At 37.5% G+C, this 16491-nt stretch overlaps 1 protein-coding gene across 18 annotated transcripts in view; it reads left to right on the top strand.

The window, feature by feature from the left end:
* Nucleotides 1-16491, top strand: part of LOC5570922 (sodium/hydrogen exchanger 3) — a 306524-nt gene that overhangs the window by 239696 nt on the left and 50337 nt on the right. For all 18 annotated transcript variants that reach the window (XM_021844917.1, XM_021844913.1, XM_021844919.1 and 15 more), the window contains 3 exons: nucleotides 12391-12447; nucleotides 12523-12597; nucleotides 12710-12782. In XM_021844917.1, coding sequence (XP_021700609.1) covers nucleotides 12391-12447; nucleotides 12523-12597; nucleotides 12710-12782 — 205 coding nt within the window. The remainder of the gene's footprint in view (nucleotides 1-12390; nucleotides 12448-12522; nucleotides 12598-12709; nucleotides 12783-16491) is intronic.

Genomic DNA, 16491 nt, shown 5'->3' with positions numbered 1-16491 from the left:
CCCCATTCATTAAATCCCTGTGCACCTACGATTGCTCTGGTCAATCACGGAGTAGCAACTACGAATTGTGCGGTCATCTATGCTCATGCTCATAAAGCAATTTTTTCCTCTATGTGGGCTACAATTATTGTAGTCGAATATGCCTCAAATTTATGAATACTGTCTGAATAAAAAAATACTACAGCGCGAGTTATGTCCGTCACCATTACTGCAAATTTTACAATGTTGACATTCGTAAACCGATGTTTAACGTTTGACAGATGAAAATCTATCCACTTAGCAATAAGCTATATTTAAGTTATTTGGGTGTTATAACTATTATCGAAAAAACAAAAACAAAAGGTTTTTTTAGAGTATGGTGAAAATATGTTCTCAAGATGTATTTTAAACGTTATTAGAAGATAATCAAGAACCTGTAGTTAAGATGCACTTAAGACATTATTACAACGTTATTTAAACTTATTTACGAATCAAAACAAAAACATTTCACATTTTGTCAAATTAATAATCCAGATTAGAGTACCGGTCGAAAATTTGAATCACCTTAGCATAAAGCCGCATATCGATCATATTAACCAGATTAATTTGGTTAGAAATCAAGATTCAATTTCATTAATTGCGCAATCTTGACATGAGGTATATCAAAATTGAGTAACAATTTGGAGTGTGAGCAATGTGACCAGATCAATAATAAAGTTTGAAAAAATAATTGAATCGTTCGAATATTTTCGGACGGTGCTGTAGGCTAAACTAACAATCAGCCATAATATTTTTCTAGCGAGAATTGGAGCGAGTTCCACAAAACAGCACAGTTTTGAAGGATTTGTATTACATACATTGATTATTATAATAGCCCATGAAAAATTTAAGAGTGAAAATGAAAGTTTCACTATAAATTTTGAATCGCATATTAAACTTCCCAAATGCCACTGGATATGATCCATTTTAATTTTTCTTCATCTTAATGATAATGAAATTTCATTTATTTCTTAACATTTTTCAGGTTCTGATAGCCATGTTTTTTAAGACAATTTTGTTTTTATTTTTCTGTTAGATCCTTTGTTTTGAATGTATTTAGACATTGGACATTCTGATCAGATATTTTGTGATACAAGTGTGTCTTTCAAGTTATGTAACGTACAAATAACGTCATAACAACCAAAACATTTGCCTGCATTATAAACTGATCATATTGTGTCATATATATTTGGTTTTCTCTTTTAAATAGCTCAATTACAACAAATTAAATATGTCGCTATATACACTTGATTTGTGAGTATTTTGTGCTGAAAAATAGCCTAATTAGAACAAATGATCATCACAGCTCATAAACTCATATTTATGATGTTGAGAATATGTTTATAAATCGTCAAATGTATGTTATCATTAATAGTTGTCAGACCTATAAGATGTTATATAAGCCGCCATTTTTTGCGCTGTTTTAGCTTTACAAGTGTTAGATATAAAGTAAATACTGCTAAAAAAATACAACGGAATATGTTCAAAACCTGAATTATTTACTCATATATAACTAGTTGTGTTACTTGGGAAAGGATACCAACATATAATTTGTTCATAAAAAATAGGATTTTTGTTATGCGAAAAGTAATGCTTTACTTTGACAAACAGTTTTTCTTATGAGTTTTAGAAAAACTTTTTATTTCTTCAACCAAAATCATTTTGTAAGAATTTGTTTTTCCATAACATTGTGGAATAATAGTTGAACGAAGCACAGAAAACCGATTGTGATTTTATCAATAAATGAAAAAGATATAGCAAAAACAAAGTGTCCAAAATGAACAGTCCTTATCATTCATATAACATTAAGAATCAGAACGAATGTTTTTGTACAATATTCATTAATCATTGCAGTACTTGGTAGTTTCATCATTCGTGTGTATCAACTTCAACAGTCAAGCATTCGTAGCTGACAGTTCCATTTAAAAAAAAGTAAACTTGAAGTTACAAACTAAAAGTTGTGAAGAGCATGGTTCGCAGAGTTCATAAAAACCAATCCCATATCGTTTCTTTCGGATCTTTTAGAAAATTGGCAATTGCTTTGATAAAAAAAAACCCTTGTTTTTCTGATGCTTCGATTGAAATATGGGTTTTCAAAGAAAAGACTAATATGGTAATTTTTCACAAAATTGACCATAACTCAGGAACAAAAAAAAAATCCATCCTAAAAGTTACCAGAATTGAAGTTTATAAAGTTTCTTTCTCAAAAATATTTTATTAAAAAATTTCCGCGAGTTCGGGCATAGATTTTCCAGCTTTTCTTTATGAATTTCCCCCAACGGTGTAAAATTTTGTGGAAAACTTTTTCCAGTTCATATTTTTTTTGGATTTCTGAGAAAATTTGCTTAAATTTTCATATAAATACTTTGTTTCTACAATGTTTCGTTATTAAGTTATGATTTTTCAAAGAAAAGTCTTATATGGACATCTGGACATTTTTCACAAAATTGGCCATAACTCAAAAACGAAAAAAAAAATGCATTCCAAAAATTTCAGTGATAAAAGCTTATAAAATTACCTTCTCGAAAATATTTTTTTGAAAATTTTCCACGAGTTCGGGCATAGTTTTTCCGGCTTTTCTTTACGAATTTTCCCGAAGGTGAAAAATTTTGTGAAAAACTTTTCCCAGTTCATTTTTTTTTTGATTTTTGAGAAAATTTGCCTCAATTTTCATATAAAAACTTTGTTTCTACGATGCTTCGTTCTTGAGTTATGATTTTTCAAAGTAAGTAGTGTCAAGGGAAAACAAAAAATTTCCACCTGAGTTTTCCGGAAAAATAGGCGACCCTGAATTTCTCTCAATTTTTTTTTTATTCATATATCCATGAGCCCTGCCTGTGGAAAAAGTTTCATGAAAATCTGAGACCCTTCGGCCCAATTTGTACGATAATAAAAAAAAATCCCCAGAGGAATGTTATATATGTGTGTTTTTTAGAGCTTCACAATTTTCTAAATTGTATTTGTCGATGAAAAAACGTTCAAAAGTAGCATAATAGGCTATAATCTATAGAATCTGTTTAAAATTTATGACAACAAATCATTTCATTTTCAAATTGTATTGGTTTTTGAAAGTGTCAAAGTAGCCCTTTTTTTGTTTTGTAGGACATATTTTTTTGCTATTCAAGCAATATTTTTATTTCTTGATGGATTTGCGTCATATTTTGCACATTTGTTATGTACGTTACATATGTACAGATATGTGTAAGAATTATCGAAATCTGTCCATAATTCTTAGAGCTACAAATCCTCAAAGTTGAAGAAAGTGGAAATAATGTCAAAAGAAGCCCCGTTTGACGGTACTAGCACTTTCGCCCCCTTTCTGGCTTTTTCGCCCCCCAAATTCAGTTTTACAAATTTTCGCCCCCTGTGATTGAAAATGGCCCCCAGGGGGGCGAATTCGCCCACATTGGGAATTACTGCTAGATGTTTAATTCTGGTGAACTGAAAGGCCGCCCAGCTCTAGAGCACTTTGCATCAGATCGAACAGGATTCTTATACATATACCAACTATCAAAGCTAGATAGTGGTCGGCGAATCCATAAGTTGGAGAACCGCTAATATTGAGTTGCTTCAATAGCGTATCTGCTCAATATCCAAGAAAACATCAAAATATGATCGATAATGCGTTCCAGTCACTTCAGTAGAAAAAAGGTCAGATTGATTGGTCTAAAATTCTTCGCTTCTCCATACGACGCACGTCCTTCTTCTTGCTATAGTGCCAGGCCAACTCAGGACACGAGAAACTCTCTGGCAATCCCAGGGCCGGCTAGTTTACTTGGTAATGAAGGGTTTTTTGCGATACAAAATCTAACAAAACGGAACTTTAACGATTCTTTGACATTTATTACAAATTCCTAAATTGTGGCTTGTGCTTGTTGTTCTGTTTAGTCAAACTAAGTGTAAATTTGTTACGTGTAACCTTTTTTTAATGTTTGTACCGGTATATACCGCTGCCGTTGATTGATGGTTGGTTTTATGACCGACACAGCAACACCAATTCTGCTGTGCGACCGGAACTCTCGCCGGAATGGCGAAGTGGACGGGCTCTTCGATGGGCCAGTGGGCGTTGCTGGACTAGGTGGGCAGGCGTCTTCCTTCTTAGGCGCAATCGGCCGATCTTGCCATGGCTAAAAGGGGGATCTCCTTGACGTTTAGGGCCTCCGGCCCGAGATATTGATCCTACAGGGTCCTTAACATTTAGGACCAGAAGTCTAATGGCTCCGCAAGCCGAGCCATGTGCTGGATGGCGGAACATATTCAAGGTCCAAAGAACAAATACAAGACAAGAGGTCATGTTGGACAACTCATTGCAGCGGCACAGAACCCTATCACTCCTGTGGTATTCCTTCTGTTCCTGCACAAGAAACGTGAAGGGTCCAACAAGCAACAATAAAATCAAAACAAAAATCTACAATTGGTAACCAAGCGGTTACAGTCCATTGAATTGATCCGCCTATGTTTAGTTATCCAAGATCTGTACTACATAATTAAGTATTCCATCAGACTAGAGCCTCTCAAATTAACTGCTGAACTGCTTCAGATAATGTGATGAGCATTTGCATCACTGCCCACAATCTACGGAAGGCCTTTTGCTTCACAGTGTGCGACAACTCGTTTGAATCATCCGTTGGGGATGGTTCATCATAGAGTAAATCAACTGAACAATAGATGGTTTTTCTTATTGAGGCAGGCTTTGGAAAATTTAACGATCATAATGCGCCATAATTTCATCCCATTTATCTGCCTGCATTTATACAACGACATGCATGACATTTATCGTTCGTGGAAGGTAACGAGCCATGAACGAAAACAGCACAGACACACACCACCCAATGTTTGGCGCCGATCACTGTGTGTCAACATTTGTAACATTCACTGACCCATTCCCATTCTGATCATGCAACAGAGGCGAATATTATCTATTTTTTGTGCTATGTTTGCAACCAAAGTGGTGTTTAATGGTTTAATAGATTATAATTAGGTTGTTAAAGGCTGCATTACCAGAAAATATAAAAGTTTTTGCCAGTTTTATGCAAAATATAAATCATCCGAATGGCTTGATACTGTTGCAGTATGTGAGAGTTGCTGCTATTGAACGCTCTCGTGCCACGGACCAAACGAGAGAGTAAAGGTTTACATTCAGTGGGCTCTCCTAATGCGATGTACCACGAACTGTTATGGTTCGCGAACTGTTACACTCTCCGAATATGATTCGTTCGGCTTATTCGGATCAAAATCCAAACACTGTATTGAGGTCATCAACAGAAACATCGATTGTGACAGCACAAAGATCTCTGGTAGTTTACTCACCAATGAGTGTAGCAACGATTGCTTTATTAACGAGCATGCATGCACGAAGCATAACACGCGAGTTCGCCATTTCATGTTTCATAAAAGTATAAAAACTAGGTCCACAAAGTTACCTAGAAAGAAGTTCCCCTTACAAAAGTAAGGTTCGTGAACTAGCTTCACTGTACCATTTTGCATATGTCTGCATAGATTGATCATTGCTGTTCTTTTATGCTGAAGATTGATCTGAACTATCATAACCGTAGCCACAACCCAAACTAGGCAGGATTAAGCTTTTTGCAATCTCAACACGAAAAAAAAACAGATCGGTATCTATTAGAAGTCGTCAAAGACGCAAAAGCACAGAATACACTGAGAAAAACGCATAATGCGAATTCATATAGATGATAATTTAAATTAATTAACAACATATTCATAATCCCACCCTTATATAGCCTCAGGTTTGAGACTGAAAAAGGGCAGCCGATTATCTCGGAGTAACACAAGGTCGTCTGCACCATTGCTCCGAGTAGCACAGAAAGGGCACAATACTGTAGAGGGCGCCCTGGTATCCCACAGGCTCCGTTAGCGGTTAGGTTTTATTGATACTCCCCTGTGAGGTGGAGTTTTACCACCGGAACAGGTAGTCTGTAGTGTTAATTGTTAGCCAGTTGAAACAACCGCTACCGACACTACGCGGCTATCTAGTAATACCCGAGTAGAAGAAAATAACTTCTGAATACCAAACTAAGGTATTCCATACCAGATAATTTCCAATACTTACAACCTGAATGAGGTATGAATGAACCCTGCATAAGAGGTAAAATACCTCAAATAATATCTTAAGCATATTCTACGAACACCGAACTGATATTTAGATAAGGTAGGGTAAATGTACCAATAGTGGAGGTACTAAGCACGATTGAACTTCATTCAACCGCCTAAATTCAAGAAGCGCAATTAATGTACATGATAATGTTGTAACGGGAAGTAACGACCCTTGACTTAACGAGAAAAATGATTTCATCGCAGTAATCCACGGCATGTCAGTGAAAATTAATACCTCCACTATTAGTACACAGTTCCATTAGTTGAGGTATATTTTTAATTTGTGTTCCTATAGTTGCGGTATCCGTTGTTTTCTTATGGGACCCTCCACTATAGGAACACTTTACCGCAACTATTGGTACAAGCAAGAAAAGTTTTAGCAATTTTAGTGATAATTCATTAGTTTCAAAGCAATTTAAACGCTCTTTTCAACTATTCCGTGTATCTACAAGCCAATACTGTGGCTAATGTAATAAAATCAGTGAAAACGACACTACCGCAACTATAGGAACACCAACAACTAAGGGAACACTTACCCTATTGTAATACTTCAATAATACTTGATGGGTTTTCATATAAAGGTGAAATTTTTCAATAATAGTTCAATACCTCCAGCAGACCTCAATAGCTGCCTAATACCTCAAGGAAGTATTTTTAATTGTTTTGAAGATTTTTTTTCAATACCATTATAATACCAAATTGAGGTATTGATAACTGAACAATATCTAATTTTTGTATGATACCAAATTATGGTATTCATATGTTATTGTGAGTTATTTTTTTCTCTTCGGGTAAACATCTCGTAGGGATTCTGCAACGAATTCCTCTAATCTTGAAGGCAGTTTCATCCCAGGATCCAATTAAACAAAATTTCAATCAAGAAAAAACAATATTCAAGCGTTTGTTGCTCTGAAATTATAAGGAAAACTAGCCATCTTCAAAGCACTTTGTCCTTAAAACTCAAAGAAAATGGGGTACAACTTACAGAAAACGGTTAGAAGACTTTTCCGGGGACTCCGTGAGAATATTTAGATACCCAATCCACGCTATCATATCAGCTCTTTCTGAAATATTTTATCTGTATCCTACATTACATAGTTTGTTCGTCCCCGTTAATGAATTTCCGTCTGATCAACAACGACAACCGGCTGCTTGGGCACGTCAGGAGTTAATCATCAATATTAACCTCCTTTTCCCGAGCAGCCTAGATAGCCGCGTAGTGCCGGTAGCGGTTGTTTCAACTGCCTAAGAATTAACACTACGGACTGCCTGTTCCGGTGGTAAAAGTCCACCTCACAGGTGACCCCTAATTTATGGTGTGATGCGTACCGTGCCTAGGAATGAATGGTTAGGGGGGGTCTAAATAAAACCTAACCGCTAACGGAGCCTGTGGGGTACCAGGGCGCCCTCCACAGTATTGAGTCCTTCCTGTGCTACCCGGAGCAATGGTGCAGGTGACCTTGTGTTTCTCCGAGATAATCGGCTGCCCTTCTTCAGTCTCTATCCTGAGGCTTAATAAGGGTGAGATTATGAATATGTTGACATTTAATTTAAATTATCACCTATATGGATTCGCATTATGCGTTTTACACAGTGTATTATGTGCTCTTTCGCCTTTGGCGACTTTAAATAGATATCGATCTGGTTTTTTCGTTGCTGGTCTTTTTCGTGCTGAGATTGCAAAAAGCTCAATCCTGCCTAGTTTGGGTAGTGGCTACGGTTAGGTTAGCTCAGATCAATCTTCAGCATAAAAGAACAGCAACGATCAATCTTTGCAGACTCATGCAAAATGGTGCAGCCCAAGTGGCGCTAGTTCAAGAACCCTACTTTCGTAGAGGGAACTTCTATCTAGGTTACCTTGTGGACCCAGTTTTTGCTACTTTTAGCAAACTTGAAATGGCAAACTCGCGCTCCATGCCCCGCGCATGCGTGCTCGTTAATAAAGCAATCGTTGCTACACTCATTTCTGAGTTAACTACCAGGGATGTATGTGCTGTCACAATCGATGTTTCTGTTGGTGACCTCAACAGGAAATACGTCTATTGTTCGGTATATTTACCACATGATGAACCATCCCCAACGGATGACTTCAAACGAGTTGTCGTACACTGCGTAACAAAAGGCCTTCCGCTGATTGTGGGCAGTGATGCCAATGCTCATCACATCATCTGGGGCAGCTCAGATATAAATTTGAGAGGCTCCAGTCTGATGGAATACTTAAGTAGTACAGACCTTGGATTACTTAACATAGGCAATCGCCCAACCTTCATGGTTTCTAATAGAGAAGAAGTGTTAGACATAACGCTCTGCTCGAATAGAATCAGTCACGAGTTGACAAATTGGCATGTATCCGATGAGGAATCATTATCTGATCATCGCTACATCTTCTTTGAACATTCACATGTAACTGCGCAGACTTTGCGTTTTAGGAATCCCTGGTCAACAAACTGGGAACTCTATATTGAATTGGTTGCGATCAAATTTCATGGATATTCTCCGTCCAATGAAAATCCAAGTGATCTGGATGATGCCGTTGATACTACAACATCCTACATTATGGAAGCTTTTGAAGAAGCAAGTCCTCTGCGGTCTGTAAAGACTACAAGAGGGACCCCATGGTGGAATTCCGATCTGACTAGACTCAGGGAAACAATGTAGAAGGAGTTGAAACAGACGCCGTTCAGCTGGATCAGAGTCGTTCAAGTCGGCTCGCAAGGCTTACAAGAAGGCTCTTCGTTCTGCTGAACGATCCGGCTGGAAAAACCTTTGTACAAATGTTTCAAGTTTGAGTGAAGTCAGTCGGCTGAACAAAATCCTTGCAAAATCTAAGGATTTCCAAGTGAACGAAATTCGCTTACCTAATGGTGACTTTACTTCTTCCGATGAAGAAGTTATAGAATGTTTATTCAATACACACTTCCCCGGATGTGTGGACATAGCATCTACGAATGAACCAAATGTCTTTTCATGTAGTTACGAGTCTCTGGCCTCGGCTCGCAGTATCGTAACTACTGAATCGATTCAATGGGCACTTAATAGTTTTGCTCCTTTCAAATCTCCAGGAGTGGATGGGATATATCCTGTTCTGCTCCAAAAGGGATTTGAGTTTATCAAACATGTTTTAAAAAAGCTACTTGTAAGCAGTTTTGCTACCGGGTACATTCCCAAATCCTGGCGTGATATTACTGTAAAGTTTATCCCAAAAGGAGGACGTGCGTCGTATGAGAAAGCAAAGAGTCTGACCTCTTTTCTTCTGAAATGTCTGGAACGCATTATCGATCATCACATCCGTGATGCTTATTTGGCAAACATGCCTCTTCATGTGAATCAACATGCTTACCAATCTGGAAAGTCCACAGTGACTCTTTTACACAAAGTTGTATACGATATCGAGAAAGCATTCGCTCAGAAGCGATCCTGCTTGGGTGTTTTCTTGGATATTGAGGGTGCCTTTGAAAACGTGTCTTTCGATGCCATATTGGAAGCCGCACGAAACCATGGGCTACCTACAATGATTACCAATTGGATTCATCAAATGCAAAAACCGACATCTTTTCTCGACATTGCGTCAAGCAGCGATTCGAAAATTGAGTGTTTGCGGATGCCCCCAAGGGGGAGTCTTGTCACCACTTTTGTGGAATCTCGTAGCAGATACGCTATTGAGGCAACTCAATAATTGCGGTTTTCCAACTTATGGATTTGCCGACGACTATCTAGCTCTGATAGTTGGTATGTGCATAAGCACCCTATTCGACCTGATGCAAAGTGCTCTTCAGGTAGTCGAGAGTTGGTGTCGCCAATATGGCCTTTCGGTTAACCCGAATAAAACATCTATTGTTCTTTTTACGGGAAGACGAAACCGCGATGGAATTCGATCTTTACGTCTTTTTGGCACTGAGATTAATGTGACTGATCAAGTAAAGTATGTCGGAGTCATTCTAGATTCCAAACTTTTATGGACAGCTCACATTGATTTCAGAGTCAAAAAAGCTTGCATGGCCGTCGGTCAATGCCGGCAAACCTTTGGTAAAACTTGGGGCCTCAAACCCAAATATATCAAATGGATTTACACAACAGTTGTTCGACCAATATTGGCATATGGATGCATATGGTGTGGTGGCAAAAGGGCGAAGTGAGAACAATCCAATCAAAATTGGGCCATCTCCAAAGGATGTGCTTGATGGCGATGTCTGGTGCGTTCTCTACAACTCCCACAGCAGCGCTCGAGGCCTTTTCGACGTTGCGCCACTACACATATATCTTAAACAAGAAGCACTTTCTTGCTCTTACCGTTTATGGGTACTGGATCTACTGGAGAAAAATCCAGTGAATCGTTGATCTACACACACTTCGTTGTTTCCACTTTTGGTGAATTGGGACAAAATTGTCCTTGCTCCAAATGATCTCACAATTGCTTGTAACTTTCCTTACAGGACATTTACCACACAATTCCCTTCACGGGAAGAGTGGACGTTTGGCTATTTGGAAAGAAGTATATCAAACAATATAGTATGTTACACTGATGGCTCCCTTCTTGAAGGTAGAGCTGGTGCAGGAGTATATTCTCGTGAGCTAAGGCTGAATCAGTTTTACTCACTTGGTAGAAACTGCATCGTTTTTCAGGCGGAAATATTTGCTCTTATGTGTGGAGTGCAATCAGCACTTCAACAGCGCGTAATGGGTAAAGTCATATACTTCTGTTCAGATAGTCAGGCTGCTATAAAAGCTCTCGCTTCGGCCAAGTCAAGGTCGAAGCTTGTTATCGCATGTCGAACTCACATTGAGGAACTGAATTCAGTCAACTCTGTAAACCTTGTATGGGTACCTGGCCATTCTTCCATCGCTGGAAATGAATTGGCTGATGAGCTAGCTCGCGATGGAGCATCGCATGACTTCATTGCCCCTGAGCCGGCTATTCCAATTTCGAAGTGCTGGGTGAAGCTTCAGATAAACTCTTGGGCGGCAACTCAGCACAAGCAATATTGTAATAGTTTGGAGTCATGTCGTCAAACACTGAGCCATCTCCAAGGGTGGCAAAGTATTTAACAAATCTGTCAAAGCAGAATTGCAGTCTCTTGGTCAGAGCGTTGACAGGCCACTGCCGACTCAACTATCACATGGCAAATATTCAGCGTGCTGACTCATTTGTGTGTGATAGTTATGACTCCGATTATGGAACTTCGTATCACCTGATATGTCCAGTTTTTTCGCAAATGCGATTCCAATTACTTGGTAAACACTTATTAAGTGAAACTGAATTCAGAAGCCTGAATCTTCAGGACATTCTGTTATTCTTAACCCGCTGTGGTAATGAGCTAAAGGCTCTCTACGCTCATGCGTTTTGCAGTGCCCTTTTTAGGGCGCTGTTCGAACCCATTGTGGTATGGACAAAGACAAATTAAAGACCACCATGTCCCTTGCAAATGCCCAAAATTTTATGGCTCATAAGGTAATCTAGAATGCCGTGAAAAGTGTACTGCGATGTGTCAAACTTGGGTACCTTTTGCACTACCGAGGGACCAAATGCAGTACTAGAAGTGGTACCCAATCTGAGCCCGAGTGCGACGGACCTGGTATGGAGCTACATGTTCTCATTTCGCTTATACGATTTTCCTTCTTCAAGGGACCCCACTCCTATTTCCTCCCATCTTTCCCTTCCCTTTCCTCTCCCATCGGGTAGATGATGAAATAGGCTCAAATATGGCGATGGCACAAATCTCCCAACTGGTGGGGAACGTGCCTTTGGAGCCGGCCTTCTGATACCACCAGCGTCACGGTAGATTGCATGCACATCCGCACCGTTTGATGTAGCGTCTAGTTACACTTCCCCCGAAAATAGTACCTACCAGTATCCAACTAGATTATGTAGAACTCAAGGTTGCCAGCACACTATAAAAATAACACCGTTAATACGCAAACATCCCTTCTCAATCTCCAACAGGGGTATTGATGTACATTTCCATAATCAAAGCTCACCCTTGCCAGGGTCGTCACACGTAGCTTACCAACCCGACTAGGAACAAATGTATATGTCAGAGATAGCACCTGGGTTATGTTTGTCATTTTGTGTTAATTTCTGTTGATAATAACAATTTAACCTAAATTCAAGTAGCGATAGATTGATTGAATGACCGCAATAAACGGACAACTTAATCTTGGCTTTCCGTGATTTCGGACTCCCCTTTTCCCGCAATCAATCATCGAGCACCTGCCTTATCGTGAACGCACTAATTCGATTTGTTTTGGTACTTGCAGACACGAAGACTGAGCTACAGTCGCCATGCGGTGGACGATCGGGACTTATCTACTCAGGTAATTCACGACAATGGCGTCGTGAACGCGGAACGATTTGAATTAATGAGTTTTCCAACGTTTACTACCCCTCAGGTGAACTACAAGATGCAAATGAACATTCGCAGAATGATTAGTGAGAAGAAACATAAGCGCAGCAAGCGTGGCAAGGTAAGTGGGATGAATTCTATCGAGCAGGCAAAGGCTTAGATCTATGTCCCAGTTTGAACATAGAAGAGCCTTAGATCGATTTTCACTGAAAGCGTGCTTCTTCTCGTTAAAGGACGGCAAAACGCAGAACCACGTGTCGTTCCCCGAGCTGCCACAGAACGGATCCGCCAAACAGTTTGCGAACGGTACGAATGATATCGTTATGACTAATGATACAATTACGATTACTAACCACCATCCACCACTACCACCACAACCTAACAATTTGAATCGCAAAAAAAGTAAAAGAAAATACTCTCAGAGCCTTAGCAAATATCGTAGATTAGAAATAGGTAATGAAAACGTCAGATCAATTCACTTATCTTTCTTCATTTTCCGTTCTGTTCCTTGAACTTACTTTTTCTCCCTTGCTCTTTCTGGTACTTACAGTTTAATTCACTCTATTTGAAGTTGTCGTTTTGCAACCTTCCGTGTTTAGCGTTTTCTGTTCGTTGTAATGTTTATCGTGTTTAAAATTATAAAATGAATATTCAAATATAAATTTAAAAAGAAATTATTTAAATGAAATCTATTTAAAATATGAATTTAGCACAAGTTGTTGAAATTGGTAACGAGTGTTTGAAAAATCCAAGACAACGAATGAATTCTAGAAGATATTAGTTGACTTATAGAATACTAAGAAGCTTCCGTGGAATTTTCAACATGGCACCTGCGAAACTTTTGACTTTAAGTCACGGATAGCTGATGTGTGTTTATGAACCATTGTAAACATTTCGATCCAGCATTTCATTTTTTGAATTTAGCTTATTGGTTAATCGTACAGCATACATTCGTAGCTCGAAATGAGAGTTTTTTCTAATTGCTTTTATTTTCATCTAAGAGAAATATGATACAATAATTAGAACAAAAGATGAAATTTTCTACATTAGTTGATATCTTTCTTGATCTAATACAGTCAAGTTTACATAACTCAATATTCCATATTTCGATCTAGGGATACAGGATCAATACATTCAAGCGGCATGAGAATCGTTTACCAACTTTTACCAAAATTCTTTTAATTCAAGGTTTTTCAAACTTGAATGAGCCTCTCGATTAAAATGGTAGCATCTAAAAAATTTAACTATTTCCTATAAATCGAGTTTCGTCATCGCTAGAGTTTCTTCATTATTTTTATTGTGCAGAAACAGTGCATATGTTTGAGCAGAAAGATAAACTTTGGATTATACTCAAAACTTTTATTACTCTATAAAATACTAAATATTTATAGGTTTCTGAACCTGATTTCTGGTAAATTATAATTAAAAGTAACTACAGTATCGGACATATGAAATGCACCAAAGTTGTTTTGTCAAACAAAATGGTTAACTTCAGAGAGCTATACCTCCGCCGTGTCTCAACCGATTTTTCTCATTTTTTTATGACGAACTACAAATTACCTCAATTTTTGATAACAATTGAAAAAGTCGTATTAAATTTATTGGTTTAAAAGTTACAGATAGGTTGAATTTTGACAAAAAAAAATGCACCAAGACGAAAAATAATGTATCAGACAAACTATGCGTCGAATCCTTTCGGTGTCTTCGGCGCGTTTGAACAAATGCGCTGAAGAGACCAAGATGCTACGACGCGTAGTTTTTCTGCTACATCACTTTGTGTCTTGGTGTATTTTTTATGTCAAAATTCAACCTATCTGTAACTTTTGAACCAATAATTTTCACACAAATTTTACAATAGGTTTCGAATATTGAGGAAATTTGTAGGTCGTCACAGAAAAAATGAAAAGAATCGGTTGAGAAACGGCGGTGATATAGCTCTCTGAAGTTGACCATTTTGTATGGGAAAACGGCCTTGGTGCATTTTATATGTTCGATACTGTACATATAGGCAACTTAGTTGTAAAAGTTCAGTGCACATGATTTTGATAAAAATAAAATTTTTGGTTAAACTAATTTTTTTTTTTTCAAAAAAGCTAAGCAAAATCCTATTTTTACAACTATTTGCCTGTAAATCCAAATTTTAAGCTACGACATGTAGTTTTTTAAACGTAAATTTTATTGTAGAACACCATTGAGCATGTTTGAGCAGATGAAGTAATTTTGGAAAACACTCAAAGTTTGTTTTTCTTTAAGGGCTATGAAACGCCATAGTTTTTAACCTGCGTAGGGGGATTAGGGTCATAATGAACACCCGGGGCGAAATGGACACCCCATCAATCTCTTAGAATATGCATACTTCATCAAAAGTTCATACGCCGCATGAAATCTGTATTGCATTTGAAATGTTTGACGGTACAAAAGTTTATGTTTTGCTTCAATTGTCCTTTGAAATTTGACTTAAGTTTTTCTCCGCTTCAAATTGGCATATAAGCAAGGCGATGGGCGAGTCTAATTTTTGAGCAAAATAAAGAACCCAGAAAGGTTCTTGCTCTTATGATATAGGGAGAGCCCTTTTACACCTTGGAAACGGCTGACAGACATTAGATATTTTGGAATCTTTAAATTTCATGCAAGTGTTCATTTTGCCCCGATACCTTTTTACTAGCCTTGTTTTGGACCTAATTTTTTTTCTCACTTTTCTGGCATATGATATGAATGAATGTAGCACGTCGTACTAACATAAACCTTGAAAACTAGCCGGGAGTAATTTGAAAAAAAAAATGTCATTGTATGGTCTTAAAACAAGCATTTGCTTGATGTGTCCATTATGCCCTGAATTCCCCTATCTATCAATTTCATGACTCTGACAAGTAATTTTTTCGACATAAAATTGATTTTAGCAGTCAAGTTCTTATGAAAATCAACTTTTAAAGCATCTCCAAGATGTCTGTCTAAAATAGTAATTTTAGAATACACTTTAAATTTCTTGTACTTTAAAATATGAGCCAGTTTGCTGCAAACCAAAACTTAAAGCAATGCTTTTTTAATAAAAATTTCCACAAGTCATCGCATTTAATTTTGATTTATAGAAAACAGACCATTGATGTACTTTCATCCAGGTTTTCCAGATTTTAAGTTAAAAATATTAGGTGTAATCCATATTTTTGGTTTCTACTCAAACATGTTTAATAGATTTGTACAAGCAAATTTATCAAGAAAAAATTACAAAATTTTCTCTGTAAATTTTGATTTTTATGTAAAAAGCTCAAAAGTAGGGGTTCTCGTATTTTTTTAGTTTACATACTCACAAGTCTTTGAATGCATATTCAAATTTATTGCGTTGGGTGGTAACGGAGTGTTTCGTAGATTGCATGCTGAAACCTGTCTTGTTATTTACTAACTTTTCCACTCCTATTTCAACTACTTATGAAGAACAATTTTGGATGAAATAGCTGTTCAATCGGAAGTCAGAGATAAAAAGACATGACAATTTCCATTGCCGGCCATATGACACCTCTTTAAAGAGAGACCAGTGACTCACCGACGCCCTCACAGATGTCAAAAAGCTTTCAACGTGATTTTTAGAAATATATGTACTGTTTATGTCGGAAAACTACATTTTATCGCTTTGAAACTCGCACACTATTAAAACAAGTAAGATTTTTTCGTAGCTTTTAAACAAAAAAAATGTGTGCGTAAAAAATACTATTTCTGCCCAAACATACAGCTAGAACTTAAAAAATAAGATTTATATGCAGACATTTAAAAATAAATTAAAATTCCCAGAGGGTGTTTAACCCTCTAATACCCAACCCCGCCTTTAGACGGGGTACACTTTGGAATTTTGTGTATTTTTTCGTAGCTCGGAAATCGAAATGATTTTATTTTTGGCTAAAACCTTGACTCATAACACGCATATAAGAAAAGTTTTTTATGACTTTTGAAACTTTTTTGTATTTTTGAAAATTGTTTGAAAAATTGTATTCTTATATAACCTACAAATACCCGGGGTTCA

This window comes from Aedes aegypti, chromosome 2 (genome assembly GCF_002204515.2).
Source record: "Aedes aegypti strain LVP_AGWG chromosome 2, AaegL5.0 Primary Assembly, whole genome shotgun sequence".
Classification (NCBI taxonomy): Eukaryota; Metazoa; Arthropoda; class Insecta; order Diptera; family Culicidae; genus Aedes; species Aedes aegypti.
The sequence above is the reverse complement of the archived record's forward strand: the minus strand, read 5'-3'. Positions and strand labels throughout refer to the sequence as shown.